The sequence below is a fragment of the Notamacropus eugenii genome, chromosome Y (genome assembly GCF_028372415.1).
Source record: "Notamacropus eugenii isolate mMacEug1 chromosome Y, mMacEug1.pri_v2, whole genome shotgun sequence".
Taxonomy (NCBI): Eukaryota; Metazoa; Chordata; class Mammalia; order Diprotodontia; family Macropodidae; genus Notamacropus; species Notamacropus eugenii.
The window spans coordinates 8,376,219-8,390,353 of NC_092880.1; the positions used below are offsets into that span (position 1 = coordinate 8,376,219).

The 14,135-nt window shown below is 37.1% G+C and overlaps 1 protein-coding gene and 1 pseudogene across 1 annotated transcript; one reads left to right on the plus strand and one right to left on the minus strand.

Annotated features, from left to right (window-relative positions):
- The window catches only part of LOC140516776 (probable E3 ubiquitin-protein ligase TRIML1), a 237,614-nt pseudogene that overhangs the window by 113,680 nt on the left and 109,799 nt on the right, over positions 1-14,135 (minus strand).
- Positions 9,400-12,202, plus strand: LOC140516616 (olfactory receptor 8K1-like). The gene is made up of 2 exons (XM_072627621.1): positions 9,400-9,424; positions 11,286-12,202. The coding sequence occupies exons 1-2, from the start codon at positions 9,400-9,402 to the stop codon at positions 12,200-12,202; spliced, it is 942 nt and encodes a 313-aa protein (XP_072483722.1).

A 14,135-nucleotide genomic window follows, 5' to 3' on the forward strand; every position in this document is an offset into this window, starting at 1 on the left:
CCCCAAACCCACCCCACCCCCCAAAAAAGAAAGAGAGAATAGAAATCATATTTCAATTAATTATCAAGGAAAACTGCTTTGATATATTAGATCCAAAAGGTAAAATAGATATTGAAAAAATTCAGGAAGAAATATCCTGAAAGAGTTCCCAAAATCAAAACTCCAGGAATATTATAGTAAAATCTGAGACCTCCCAGGTGAAAGAGAAAATATTTCAAGTAGCCAGAAAGAAACAATTTGAATATCGTGGAGCCACAGCCAACATCACAAAATATTTGAAGCTTCCACATTAAAAGAGAAAAGGGTTTAGAATATGATATTCTGAGGGTCTACTGAGCTAGTATTCCAAGTAAGAATAACTACACAACAAAACTGAGCATAATCCCTGAAAAGGAAAAAATATTAAAATTATATATATGTATATGTATGTATATACACATATATGTATAAATGTACATATATATGTATGTGTGTGTATATACATATGTATATACAATTAAATAGAAAACTTTCATATATTCCTGATAAATGACCAGAGCTGAATAGAAAATCTGACATACAACAGGCTCAAGAGAAGTATATGAAAGTTAACATAAAATAATAATCATAAGAGACTCAACAAAGCTAAACTGTTTACATTTCTATCCATATGCAAAGATGATATATGTAACTCCCAATAATATTATCATCATTAGGGCAGTTAAGAGTCTATGTAAGCAGAGAGCATAAGTAGGCTTCAGTTATGTTGGGATAATCCCCAAAAAATGAGAAGGCAAGAAAGAGGGATGCACTGGTATATGGGAGAAGAATAAGTAGAATGGGGAAACGTTTTCTCACATAAAAGATGCACAAAGAAGAGCTTTCATAGCAGAACGGTACTTCACAGATAGCACACAGGAGGCATTGGAGTTTTTGGACTCCAGTCTCCAACAGGTTCACTCTTGATCTGGTCAGACAGGAAGGAAGACAGCTTTGCAGGGGTTAATAATCTCACTTCACTCTAGTGTAGTTTTCTCAAAGGCTTGCTGATAATGGGACCATCAAGAACTACAGCACTCCCAATTCACCCTTCTTGCAGAGGCTGACTAAAAGGGGGGGGGGCAACTACCCCTGTGTCTCCATGGAGTCCATCGACACAGGTACAGCTTGTGCATTCCCCTAAATCACCTTGAGTCTTGATGGGAGATTGTCAAAGCACACATAGATTCCCAATGGTCCCCCGTGGTTTCCTCACTCTCTGGTCAGTGCTTACTTGCTTCATAGGGCAACAAACAAAGAAGACATAATGCCAACAATGGCCTCACAGGTTAACTATAGCAATATCATCATTCAGGGCAAGCATAGTAAATATCAGTTGTCACCTCTATATCTCACCACACAGCCTCCATAGGACTGCCTAGCGCTAGGGTCTAGGAATTACTATCTAGGATCCTTGGGGTTATTTGGCGAAATATTACCTAACACATGGAAACCAGACATTGCCATGACCATCGATCCCAAGAAATTAACTTTAGGAAGAATAATAAAATCCTCCTTACATGCAAGGACTAATGGAGTGGGTGGCAGTTATTGTTTGAAATTAATTGTCTCATGAAGTGGTTTAAAGAGGAAAAAAAGAGAGAGAAGGACAGATAGAATAAAATAGGATGGAGGGAAATGTACAGTTAGCAACCATAACAATAAATTTGAAAGGAATGAGCTCATCAGAAAAATTGAAGTGCACTTCAAGATGGTCAAGTGAGGAAGAACACCTCTGAAACCCTCCAAAATGTCATTCCAAGCAACTAGAAAACCACCTCAGAATTTATGCAGAAGCAAGAAAACCTCTTAATAGCAAGGCAGGAAAGTTTGGTCTCACTGGGATGGGAGGGGAATGGGACCCACCGGCATCAGCACCCAGCATTACAGCAGGGGACCAAAAACAAGGCTCCAAGTCTGGCACAATCCAGCAGCGTGGCACCACACTGCAAATGAGCAGCACCCTAGACTAGTGAGCCCTCTCTAAGTGAGAGTAAGCACTCAGCAAGGCCCCACCTCTATAACCTCATCCCCAGCAAGTCATCAGCAAATCCTTGGCCCTATTGTTGGCCAGTAACGAAGCTTTGACCCAGAGCTTCTCAACAGGGAGAAAATGTTTCTATAGCAACCCAGAAGCTGTAGCAACCCTGGGGCAAACCTACAACGAGATTACTCTTCCAGGGTCAGCCACCAGAAAGACTGTGTTACCATAGCAATCTAGCAGCAAGACCCCACACTTGGGACAGGCTGGAAGGGAAGCCTACCCTCTAGTGAAAACAAGAAACGAAGTCTTGAAGTCCACAAAAGCAGCAGGAAGACCCTGAGCTTCAAAGCAAAATGGTTAGGACAGTGCAGGCCTAGAGACAAACTCTCACATAAAAATACCAAGCCACAAAAAAGACAGAAAGAAATGAACCAAACAACAAAATAGCAAACGTGAATATAGAAAGTTACTATGGTGATAGTGAGGATCACAGCATACGCATAGAAGAGGACAGAAGTATCAAAATGGCTGCATGTGAAATCTCAAAGAAAAATGCAATTTGATCTCACTCTCCAAAAAGAATTCCTGAATGAGTATCAAAAGGTTTTCAAAAAGAAAATTAAAGAAGTAGAAGAAAAATTGGGGAAAAATGAGAATAATGCAGGAGAATCGTGAAAAAAAAAGAATCAATAGTATGGGAAATGATATTCAAAAATGTAAAAAAGAATATGACTTCCTAAAATAATGAAATTAAACAAATGGAAAAAGAAATACAAAAACTCGCTGAAGAAAATAAGTCCTTAAATATTAGAATTGAGCACGTGGAAACTAATGACTCTATGAGATATCAAGATATGTTAAAACAAAACAAAATTTAAAAAAATAAAATTGTGAATTTTCTCATTGGAAAAGAGCTGACCTAGAAAAAAGATCCGGGAGAGGTAATAAAAGAATCATAGACTATCTGAAACCCCATGATCAAAAATAAAGAAAAAAAATTAGTTCTGAAAAACGTTTTTTCTATAAATTACCAAAGAAAACTAACCTGTTATGTTAGAAGCCACAGTCAAAACAGAAGTTGAAATAATACACTTATCATCTCCTAAAGGAGATCCCAAAATGAAAATTCCCAGGAACATCATAGCTAATTTCCAAAGCTCATACATCAATGAGAAAGTAGTTCATACAGCCAGAAAGAAGCTATTAAAACATTATGGAATTATAGTTAGAATTACAGAGGATTTGACAGCTTCTTACATTTAAGAGCAGGAGTGCTTACAATATTATTTGCTGGAAGGCAAAGGAGTTAAGGATTACAAGCAGGAATCACCTACTCAGCAAAATTGAATACAATCTTTCAGGGGATAAATTGGATAATTAATGAACTAGAGGACTTTCCAGAATTTCTAATTAAAAAGCCAGATCTCAATAGAAAATTTGACCTCCAAGAGAAACATACAAAGGTTAAAAAAAGAAACAATAAAGCATAAGAAATTCAATAATGTTATGCTGTTTATATTTCTATATGGCAAGATAATATTTGTAACTCTTAAGAACTTTATTACTATAAGAACAATTAGGAATGTATGTAGAGAGAGGATGTAGATGTAAGGTGATATTGATGGGAAGATACAAAACAAAATAAAAAAGAAAATTGCATTGTAAGAAGAAGGAGGAGGGAAATTGAATAGGATAAATTATCCAACCTAAAAGAAGCATGATAGAGCTATTATAATGGTGAAGAAGATGAGGAGGTGGCTAGCAAAATTGAAATCTTACTCTCATCAAATGTGGCTCAAGGAAGGAAAAACATATGCACTCACTTTGATATGGAAATCTACATTACCTTACAAGGAAGGAAAAAGGGATGGGTGTAACAGAAGTGGGGGAGGGACTGATAAAAAAGAGGGTAGATTGGGGAAGGCAGTGATCAGAAATAAAACACTTGTGAATTAGGGGGTGAGAGGTGGGAATAAACAGGGGAAAATAGCATGGAGGGAAATTAACATTTTTCGTAATGGTAAATGCAGATGGGGTGAACTCACTTATAAAATGGAAGCATATAGCACAATGAGTTAAAAATCAGACTCTTACAACATATTGTTTATAAGAAACACATATGAAGCAGAGGGATATCCACAGGGAAACGTGAGGGGTTAGAACAGAAACTATTATGATTCAACTGAAGTGAATGAAGCCGGAGTAGCTATCATGATGTCAGACAAAGCAAAAACAAAAATAGATCTAATTAAAAGAGTTAAAAAAGGAAATCTAGTCTTGCCGAAAGGTATTATACTCTATGAAGTCTTAGTAATGCTAATATATATGTACCAAGTGGTATAGCATCTAAAATTTTGAAGTCGTTGAACGAGTTACACGAGGAAATAGGTAATAGAGCTATACTAGTGGGGAAACTCAACTTTCCCCTTTCAGAATTAGATAAATTCAACAATCAAAAAATATACAAAAACAATAAGATGTTAAAGAGGTGAATGAAATTCTGGAAGAGTTCAATATGATCTATCTCTGGAGAAAATTGAATGGGACTAGAAAGGAATATATGTATATATATATACACACATATGTGTATATATATATATATGTTTGTTTGTTTTTGTTTTTTCAACAGTACATGGCATCTACACAAAAATTTGCGATGAACTAGGGAATTGAAAACCTCAAAATCTGTTTTGGGGATTTTAATTTGTGTTCCAAGTAAACATTTACAGTGATTTCAAATATGTCTTTGAAGTCTGTGCCTTGCTGAATAAGCACAATTTCATCACCATAAATAGTAAACAAATAGCTTCTGCCTCATTTATTAATCACCTACTCCACGCTATTTTGTTCCCCAAGGCTATATCCATGATACATCGCCTGCCCCAGGTCAGAGGATTATTATTTTTTGCAAGATGGCAACTGGTTTGCATATGAGACAGCTAAATGGGCTGCTCACTGGGGTCCTTGAGAGTCATCAAAACACTGCTAATATTATATGTTGATCCTCCCACTAACTATTCTCCCTTAGGCATAGGTACAAAAAATTAATATAAGGGTCACCAGACACAAAGAAGTTCTTCAAGATGGACTGTGGGTTATACCAGATGGTCCCGTCTTTGCATCTAAATGATTAGTGGCCCTCCTGTTCTATCAACTCCATGTCCAGGGACTTATGGGGAATGAGATGGTTTGACGTCAGGTTTTATAAAGAGGCCCTTTGTGGTGTCTTTCTTGTCAACAATCCAACTCTTTGAAAATGAATACTGTGATGAAAGGGGAATGTAGTGGGCAAGTCCTACAAGCTGAACACCTGCAGATTGGTTTTGTTGAATTGTGAAAGGCTCTGGGTTACAACGATGTTTTGGTAGATAGAGATTAATTGAAGCCTTGAGTAAAAACCTTTCCAATTGAACATTCCACCACAAATATAGTACCAGGGTATCTGATAAAAGACATAATCCCAATATTTGGCCTGTTGTGCACTATACATTGCAGCCAAGGGCCACACACATGTGCAGATACAACTAAGAAACTCTTTAAGTTTCTTAAGTTTGGAATGACCTTGAAATTGTTCACCCCTTATCACCCGCAATGATCAGGGGAAGTTAAATGGCTAAACAGGGAAGTTAAGACTTTTGGGGGAAATCTATTCCAGAAAACACAATTAAAATAGTCTGATACTTCCCCTTGTGTTGTTCCAGTGTAAAAACTGATATAGACAGTGTTGTGGATTGTTAACTTTCGAAATTGTTTGGTAGGTCACCAACCACTTTCTAGAGCTGGACACTTAGAACATGAGGCTAGCTACAATGGAGAAAAGATAAGATATGTGGTCTCTCGGTCTAATTTTCTTTCACAGGTCTGGAAGGAGGAAGACCAGATGCAAACTCTGCCTTTGGAAGAGGTGGTACGTCCATTTAAGACAGGAGTTTTCATGTAGAATTATAACTCCAAGAAGACAGGTTGCCTCTAACTCTCCTGGAAAGAACATTCCCAGGTCGTGCTGACAAGTCATTCTCTCATAAAGATTGAAGAACAGATGACCTGTATAGATGATTTCCATCTAAAACCTATGTGACCATGACCAATAAGATGCAACCTTGATTGTAGGAAAATATCAAATAAATTCTTAATTCACAAATGTTAACTTATTAAATGATAATAACTTTCAAAGAAAGAAGTGAGAGGGGGAATTCCAGGAGGAAAGGCCAAATAAGAGCGGCAGTGGGAATGCATAAGGAATATTCAGAATGAGACAAGCTAGATTGGGGTACAAGAAGCTAACATTGGCCCATTGGGTCAAATTTTCAATACATATTAAATATAACCATTAAAATATTCCATAAAAGGTATTTTTACAGATAATAAGTCTAATTCCCAAATTATTTCCATATATTTATTTAGGAATCAGGATGATATAGAAAGAGACTTTAGTATTGAGTCCCTATTGGGTCTTTGTTTCCCTGGAGAAGGGACTGTATAATGTAATTTTTTTTCCCTGAATTATATGAAGCTGGAGACATATCATATAATGTGTTATAAGGAGAAGCTACCAGATGCTTCAGGAACCAGGAGAAACCTTAGCAAGATTTATGAGGCTGGGTCATATGAGCTTAGGAACAGCTTTCTTGTTAACAGGTAGGTTGTATTTATTTCTCATGTGTTTTATTTTGTTTCCTTTCTTGAACCGTAGCTGACCAATGTTATAAAAATCAAAGTAACCTTCAATGTTATTCTCAAGCTACCATTACGTCTCCATGGTACTTGGAAGAACCCAAGGATGGAGCACTGTTCAAATACCTTTTCTAAGAAATAAAGCATAGCTCTGAAATAGAAAAAAATACTCATTCAACATTTATTGTTTTCATCTTGAGCTCCCCCCCCCCCCCAACTCTATACAGATCTGCAATTCTTGTTCAAACTTAGAGAGCTGTCTGGGATACTGAGAGATTAATTAACTCCCAATGGATGACACAGCTAATCAGAAGCAGGAAAGGAGGGATTAGAGACGAATTCTCAGCTTTGTCCTTGCTTCATCATGAGTCACAGCAGGGCATCCTGACCCTACATACATTTCTGTCATAGTGTCTCTCAGATGACATCAGACCTACAAAAGGACATAAGGAATTAGAAATAATGCTTGACTACCTGGACTAATAGAAGCGTGCTATACCCTGGGGAATTTAATGATTTCCATAGGTTGTGGGTAGGCTATATTTGATAGTTAAAGGGAAGAACTTGGACTCTCAGCTTGATGTTGCCTGGGACGTTGTCACCATGGCAGCGCTTTCTTTGAGTAAAACTAGTGTGATACCTGTTCAGCCAGGCCTGAGGAGAAGGAAAGTTAAGACATGTTCTGAATGGGATTTCTAATCTGAAAAAGAGTAGCTTATATTTATACAGTGCTTTAGGGCTTGGGAAACCTATCTTGCATCCAGTAACAGCCCTTTGGGATCAATAATTAGGTTTGTCCATTGCAGCAGTTTGGGACCTTGGGAAGGTTACACGAAAGAACGAGACCTGACAGGTAACAATATAAAAGCCGTTGAACTTTTGTTGCAACACTATTTTAAACTTAATTGTGGTTAAAAAAAATTAACATAAGCAGCAAAATAACAATTTATCTGACATTACTCTGTTAAAGATAGAAGTGATATAAATGCTCACTTGGAAAGGACCCTGAGGAACATATTGACTAATTGGTGTGTGAACTAGGATAGGCCTTAAACACCCCACCGAATTCACAAGTTGGAAGATGTCTAGCAAAAGGTAGCATACTCCCAAGTTGCACTGTGTTAGACATAGTCCTCTGCTTTATTCGTTGCCTGGGCATGAAATCAGTAATGTGCTGGGAAATACTGAATAACTGACTCTTTGGGAAAAAAATGAACACAATCTTCTTTTAAATTTAATCTACATTACTAATATTATCTCCACTAAATTCATGAGTTTAGACAATTAGCAAAGCAGTAAGTTAAGCATTTATACTTGCTGATTTCCAAAGTATAAATGATTACACTTAAAATTTAAATAGTTAATAGAGTAACTAGGCCTGGTTTCAGCAGATCCTATGATAAAATTCGACTCTCGTCTTTTGGCCAGATTTGATCTCAGTGGGGTAGGCAGAATACACTAAATTCCTCCACCTGAATTCAATTTAATTTCTCTATTTTTGCTATGAGTACACTCTGCCAACGAATCACTTGGAAAAGGTAACTTTTCAAAATATCCTTGGAAAACGAGCTTCTTTGCCAATGAAAGATGGAGACTTAAAATTCCCTTTGTAGAGTTTGTTTGGTCAGGCCACAGTCATCATCATTCTAATTTTGCTGTTATTGACACATTTGAGCAAAACTTAAACAAATCACAATCATGCCCTTACAATGGGTTCTGGAACTCAGTTTTGAATTTTGGGCTCACAATACCGACGTCTACCATGACCCAAAGTGATTTCTTTTAGCTTCTTTGCCATTAATCAATGACTTGTAGTCTCAAAATTTACTCTCTTCTCCTAATCAGTTGTGCGGATTCTGAATTTAAATATGTCTCACCTAAAGCATACTTGAAAAACTTCAGTGGTGGCAAACTTTCAGCCTCCACAAATATATCATTTGAGTTTTGAAATTTGATTTCAAATATAATTTTGCTTTCGTTTTCCTGGAACTTGCTTTTATGACATTTCTATGTATTGTTCTTATTTCTACTTTGATGAGCCAAGCAGAACCAGAAAAAAATCTTTCTTTCTGGACAATTAAAAAAATTTGAAGACAGATGCATTATCCTAACCAATTCCAAGTCTTCCTTTCTCTAGGCTAATTATTTCCACTTTATTTATCTAATATTTACATGGTAAAGTTTCAAATATTCTTCCTACCAAAAACATATCCCAGTTTGTCAATATGCATCCTAAAATGCTGTGTCTATGAATGAAGCAAACTTGAGGTTTCATCATGCTACTTGAGAATGGAACTCGTGCTCCAATTCATTCTAAACATTATGCTTCCATAAATTCTGTCTAATATTTTACTCACTTTTTGAGGTATTCACGTAATAACTATGTACTTATATCAAGCATAAATTCAGCAAAAAGTTCTCAAGGATTTTAATCCATGGCAAATTTCATCTTGAAATTTTCAACGTTACAACTTAAGATCATGATTGATTTCCTCAGAAGAGAGGGCCTTGTAAAATAAATTCGTCAATCAATATTGGTTAAGAAATTACTATTGGTCAATAACTTTGCTAATTGCTGGGCATAAAGCTCTTTTAGCTTTATCTTGTTCTGTTACCAATAAGCCAGAAATACTACCATTTATCTCTTTAGTTTCCAGTGTCTTCTTCACCATGATAATTGTTCAGGTGTCCCACTTCTGAATCACCTTGGCTAACCTGAGGACATGCTCAACAGAAGGGAGACAGAAAGTCTTCTCCCCCTATGTTTCCCACATGATGGTTGTCCCTGCTTTCTATGGGACACTCCTTTAAATATACCTGCAGAACTGGCCAAGTCTTCCTTACATACTGACAAAATGACAGAAAGGAACTGCACACTAGTGATCCTCATTGCGAATCCTAAGATCTAAGAACTGGGGAACAAGGATAGAAAGGAGATACTGAAGGGATTTATCACCTGTCCTTATAAAAATTCAAAAACATGTAAATTGTCAAACAGTACAAAAAAGATTCACAGGCTGAAGTAGGAGTTATAGTAGTATGATGGGTACAAGCAGCGGATTGTTAGGAATGAAAGATAGCCAGACAATAGAAAAAACAACAACAATAAAAAAGGTTTCAGAAACGAGATTTGGTACACTCTCAGAAGGTATATTCAAGTTTAGAAGAAAGGTAATATAGAAGCAAATTAGGAAGGAATAAACAAGCTGGTGTGGTGGAAGGAGCTTGATCAGAAAAGAGTAGAGAAGGAAGGAGAATCAGATCAAATTTGGAAACCAGAAAATCGTGCACTGAAAAGTACAGCTTTACCTCTTGGGAATTCTGCATTCTACTAAGCATGGGTGCTTATAGGATTGTGCAGCATTGTGGATGGAGGAAATGGGACTGTAAATAGGGTTTGTAGAAGAATTCAGTTTTGGAAATCTACTTTAAAATACGTTATTATCTATTTTTTATTTTGTTAAATCACCTAACAGTACTCTGATCTCATTTGATACCCCATTGGTATGACCTGAAATATAAATGACATTTTACCATACTTCAGTTAGTGAATAAGCATTTATTAAACAACACTGGGCCACCTAGGTGCCCCAAAGCACTATATAATTGTAAACATTTTGAGTTATTTTCAATAAAATTACATCAATTCAATTTAAATATGGGAACAATGAGTTGAGAGAAATTTTTAAAGAATCTGATCTAAAACAGAATTGTTTCTAAAGCTTGCATATCAAAGGGACAATCATGAAGGTGGCAGCTCTTTGGTGCAGTTTTTCTAGGCTTTTGCTACCTAATATTCTGTATCACTAGTAACATTTGTCAGAGAGTTGGTTAGAGCACTATACGTTGATGACCCTGTGTTCTACAGGATGCTCTTAACACTGATAACACAGTGAAGACACTGATGGGATGCAGCTGATGTGGGATCTTATGGAGCAGGCATAGATATGACAAATAAGTAGATATCATATTTGAAGATCACACATAAATAACCTAAGGACAATAATACACACACAGACACAGACACACACAGACACAGACACAGACACAGACACACACACACACACACACACACACGTATTTTTGGAGGGATTTTTTTGTACTTCATTACGGAGTGTTTCTTCTGTTTTGTAATCCAAAACCATTTGATTACAAGTTTTATCTGACCAATATCACATATATTTTGATGCAAGTATAGAAATAAAAAGCATATAGACTCTTGAATACTAATGTTGGTTGATAGACCTTTGTGATGCATATTGTGGCTCACAGTACCATCGTAGGAACAAATTTCACAAACATATTTTACGCCATTGAAAATGTATCAAAAGTATCAAATGAATGTATCAAAATTTTGCCCAGGTTCAACTTCATTGTATAGACAGTAAAGGAATCTGTTCCTTGCATAGACACTAAGAAAACGTTATGGCAAGCAAGAAGATCATTCCTGAAGTTCTTGACGTCATATTGAATAGTGAGAGTTATTTGCAAATATCCTGCACCTGGAATCTCTCATGACTGATGCAACTTAGATTCAAAGAGCATATGCCAGACAGCATTTTCTGTGTGGAAGAAATGGATTAGTGGAAAGAAATTAAATCAATTGAAGTTACTGAATTCACTGTGCTGGGCATCATAGATGATCCTGACCTGCAGATCCCCCTTTTCCTTGTGTGTTTCATCATCTACCTGGCCATAGTACTAGGGAACTTGGGCTTGATTGTTTTGACCAAGATAGATTCGGGACTGAAAACTCCAGTGTACTTTTTCCTCAGGAAGCTGTCGTTTACTGATCTTGAATGTTCCAATGACATTGGACCAAAAATGTTGATAAATTTTGTAGTGGAGAAAAATATCATATCTTATGCTGGATGTGCAATCCAGCTAGTTGCTTTTATAACACTAATTTTAAGTGAACTTTTTATGTTATCGGTGTTGGCCTATGACAGCTATGTAGCCATGTGCAATTCACTGCATTACATAGTTACTATGTCAGACAAAATGTACTGCATTTTAGTGATCATTCCATATATCTATGGCTCTTTTGTAGCACTGTTGACCACAATTAATGTTTCTAATATCTCCTTTTGGAAATCTGATGTAATTAGTCATTTCTGCTGTGATACTCTCCCGCTCTTACGCATTTTATGCAAGGATGCAAAGGATATAGAATTGATCATTCTGATCCTTTCTGCTTTTAATTTAATATACTCCTGGCTGATGGTTCTTGTTTCATACGGACTTATTCTTGTGACCATAGTCAGAATGAATTCTGCTGAGGGCAGACATAAAGCCTTCTCCACCTGTGTCTCTCATCTCACTGTTGTGGTTGTGTTCTATGGAACATTAACTTTTATATACTTGCAGGCCCATTCTAGCCACTCCTTCGATACAAACAAGATGGCTTCTACCTGTTATACTCTGCTCATTCCCATGCTCAACTGTTTGATCTATAGTTTGAAAAATAAGGACGTGAGAGGTGCCTTGAAAAGAGCCCTAGAAAATAAATACAAATGTCTTCCTTGAGTTACCATATAGAAAAAGATGACCATTAGTTATTAGAAGCATGTATCCAAAATGTGATATTTATTTGTCCAGTATTATCAGATTTTATAGAAGAATAATCTGATCTTGTAGAGATTAAAAATCTGCCCTTAGCCAAACACATTTTAGTGGCAGGAGAAAGATGTCAATGTCGCTCTTTCTGACACAGAATGTCAGACTCTATACACCATGCCTTTTATTCACCAAAGGATTACTCTTCTGTCTTCCTCCTCATGATTTCCATCCTCCATCATCTGCATATATTTTTTTCCAAGTAGTTCATTTCTATCTCCCATGTTCTTTGTGAAATGGAAAAAAGAGAAAGTCAGTAGGTACATTTTTCAGTTTAAGTGTTTCCATAACATCAGAAATAAAAAAGTCACTATAAATAAAGGGTTGTGTGCTTTTTTTTTGCACTTAGAATGTATAAATAATGTAGGTTAAAATTAAAATTTTGTGTGTTCTTTTTTTGTTTCAGAAGACCTGTATTGTTAAACACTTATGTGCACACCTTGGAAAAATACTACAAATATAAGTAGGGCTTGAGATGTGGACGTAGATCAGGGATATCTAGATTCCACATTCAAACCCTCATTTAAGTATATTCCGCTGAGAGGAGGAGGAGCCAAGATAGCAGAGTAGAAAGACGCACATACACTAGCTCTTCCCCCACAGTCCATAAAATACCTGTAAAGAATGACTCTCAACAAATTCTAGAGCAGCAGAAACCACAGAAGAATGGAGTGGAGAGATATCCAGGCCAGGGCGACCTGAAAGTTCAACAGGAAAGTTGGAGCAGAGCCGATGCCCAGCCCAGCCTTGACCAAGTGGCATGGCGCCCAGAGGAGGACCCGAGCACACTTCGGGGGCAGAATCCCCAGCAGCAGTAGCGGTAGTTTGCAGAGCTCACATCGGATGCAGCAGCTCCCACAGCAGCCTGCATCCATTGTTGGATCGTAAAGCCCATGGGGGAACTGAGCCACTGATCCTTACCTCAGCCCTGTGTGGTAGCCCTGCCCCCACCTAATGTTCCTTGGGGAATTGAGGAGCTGATCTTTATTTCATACTGAATGGCTGCTCTGTCCCCGACAAAAGCCCTTGGGGGAATTGAGCAGCTTATGTGAATCTGAGCCCCCAGTGCTGGCTTGGTGGAACTGGAGGCCAGGTGGCTGTGGAGAGGAAACTCTGCTACTCACAGATTCTGAGCACAAAAGTTTCTTATTGCTCCCAGACCAGTGTACACGCTAAATTGTGCCACCCTGGAAGAACTGAGATCTTACAGATCCCAAGAGTATACCCTGCTCTTGACAAAGGACTAAAAAATGAAGTAACACATTAGGAAAATGCCCCAAAAAGGGAAAAAATAAGACTATAGAAGGTTACTTTCTCAGTGAACAGATATCTTATCTCATTCTTTCAGATGAGGAAGAACAATGTTTACCATCAGGGAAAGACATGAACGTCAAGGATTTTGTATCTCAAACATCCAAAATTCAATGGTCTCAGGTCATGGAAGAGCTCAAAAAGGGTTTTGAAAATGAAGTAAGAGAGGTGGAGGAAAAATTGGGAAGAGAAATAAGAGTGATGCAAGAAAAACATGAAAAGCGAGTCAATACGTTGTTAAAGGAGACCCCAAAAATGCTGAAGAAAATAACACTTTTAAAAATAAGGTAAGTCAATTGGCAAAATAGGTTCAAAAAGCCAATGAGGAGAAGATTACTTTAAAAAGTAGAATTAGTCAAATGGAAAAGAAGATTCAAAAGCTCAGTGAAGAAAACAGTTCTTTAAAAATTCGAATGGAACAGATGGAAGCTAATGACTTTATGAGAAACCAAGAAATCACAGAACAAAACCTAAAGAATGAAAAAATGGAAGATAATGTGAAATATCTCAATGGAAAAACAGCTGACCTGGA